This window comes from Echinops telfairi, unplaced genomic scaffold (genome assembly GCF_000313985.2).
Source record: "Echinops telfairi isolate 266 unplaced genomic scaffold, ASM31398v2 ScPeMD7_60;HRSCAF=208, whole genome shotgun sequence".
Classification (NCBI taxonomy): domain Eukaryota; kingdom Metazoa; phylum Chordata; class Mammalia; order Afrosoricida; family Tenrecidae; genus Echinops; species Echinops telfairi.
The window spans coordinates 29,484,991-29,486,901 of NW_022103958.1; the positions used below are offsets into that span (position 1 = coordinate 29,484,991).

A 1,911-nucleotide genomic window follows, 5' to 3' on the forward strand; every position below is an offset into this window, starting at 1 on the left:
GGGCGCCTGTGGGCGCGCCTGCCGCACGGCCACTTCCTGAAGGTGCTCGCGGCCGCCCTGCTGCTGCCGCCGCCCTCGCCTGCCCCACCCCAAGACGAGGGGTTGGATCCGGCCCGCCCCAAAACACCTGCGGAGGGGAGGCTGGAGCTGGGCGCCTGGTTGCTAGGACAGTCAGACATCATGGTGGCCTTTTGTCGCACCCTCCCTGCCCGCCTTCTGGCTTCTGTGGCAGGCCGCCACCCAGCGCTCGCCCACGGTTATTTGGGTCTGCTCACAGAATGGGGTCGCCATCTGCACTACGACCTCCAGAGAGGCCACTGGGTTGGAGCAGAGCCCCAGGATCCGTCCTGGGAGGAGTTGTGCGACAGGTTTCAAAGCCTCCAGCAAGCCCCTCCACCCCTGAACGATGAAGTTCTCACCACCCTGAAGGCCTGTAAGGCAGAGGATGGAGATTTTGAAGTCCCAGGTCTTAGCATCTGGACAGACCTACTGGTGGCTCTTGACACTGCACTGGGAAAAGGACACGTTCAAGATCTCAGCCCAGGCCCAAGGGCCCTCCACCCACTGTTCTCTTAATTGTGCTCTTGAACATGTGGTGTACAGAATTAAAACTTTAATGTTCTCACCAAACCTGTACCTCTTTCTGCCACAATATAATTATTGGTGTTATTAATTTTCAATGTTGAAAGCCATTTGAACCAGAGAATTTACGTTTTAGAAGGCCACTCTCTCTAAAAAAAAATACTATTCAAGGAAACCAGGTCTTTTAACAGACAAAGGACACCTTATTTCTATTGCTGTGCGTCACTGACATTGGCAGTTGTTTTACCAGTGGGAAGCTTTTTCTCTGGCCACATCACTTCAGAAGTACTTGGGGTCAAAAGCCCACTTCCCTAGTTGGGGTTGAAGCCCTGACTCTTGACTTTGCTTACCAGTGTTCTCACTAGTTAACCAACCTCAACATGTATTAACATTTTTTAATTCAAAATGTCTATTTTCCCCCCATTTTTGGTAAATAACCGTTCTTTTGAGTGTGGAAAGTGAAGTCATCGTGACTTGAAGCACTGACACAAAGATAGCTAAAAAGCCAAAGTATATAAAATATAATTTGCCTTTGGATGTTAACCTTTGAGGATAGAAAATCAAAACTTCCCTCTGAATTAGAAGACTCAAGTTTTAGGGACGTTTCTATCAATAATCAAATTCACAAATCAACCTTAGTGATATAATTGCCCCATGGTAATTGAATGGCTTATTCTAAAAGAGTTAAATTTCTTGATTATTTTTCTTGGTGGCTGCCCTATGGGAACTGTTTAAAATTTTGGTGTAGTGTGTGTAGGAACTGAATGTCCATTTACCCAGATGCTCTGAAACACAAATTCCTAATAACCAGATTTAAGTGTGGTTTATTCTTTTTTTAAATTTTTTATGGGCAATACAGTTTTTCAATGATCAAGTTACTTATCCACAGCCAGTCTAGCTGGTAGTTACAGTCTTCGAAACACAAATGAGTATCCAAAAAGTGATACTGGAATTAGAACATCAGGAATTGTATAATCTTGTAGAATTTTTCATTCTGGGCAGAACCTGCTGTTCTACTAGGAGGTATTCTTGTCTCAGAAAGTTCCTGGTGTAACTCTAGCATGTCCTTGTTCCCAATTGTTCATTTATTTTTAGTCTCTTCCATAGAGAGCAAGTAGCCCTGGTGGCCTAGCGCTTACCCATTGGGCTGCTAACTAGAAGGTCAGCAATTCGAAAGCACCAGTCGCTCTGTGGGAGAAAGATGGAGCTTTTTGCGCCCGCAGAGTTCGTCTCAGAAGCAGGAGGCCGTTCTACCCTGTCCTGTAGGGGTGCTGTGAGTCCCCATTGGTTGGTTCAAGGCAATAAGTTTCAATGAGATTCCATGTAGAC

The 1,911-nt window shown here is 45.9% G+C and overlaps 1 protein-coding gene across 1 annotated transcript in view; it reads left to right on the top strand.

Moving 5' to 3' along the window:
* FANCF (FA complementation group F) overlaps positions 1-630 on the top strand; it is a 1,217-nt gene extending 587 nt beyond the window's left edge. The window contains exon 2 of the mRNA XM_004711635.2: positions 1-630. Coding sequence (XP_004711692.1) covers positions 1-576 — 576 coding nt within the window. The 3' untranslated portion in view covers positions 577-630.
* Positions 631-1,911: the final 1,281 nt, after the last annotated feature.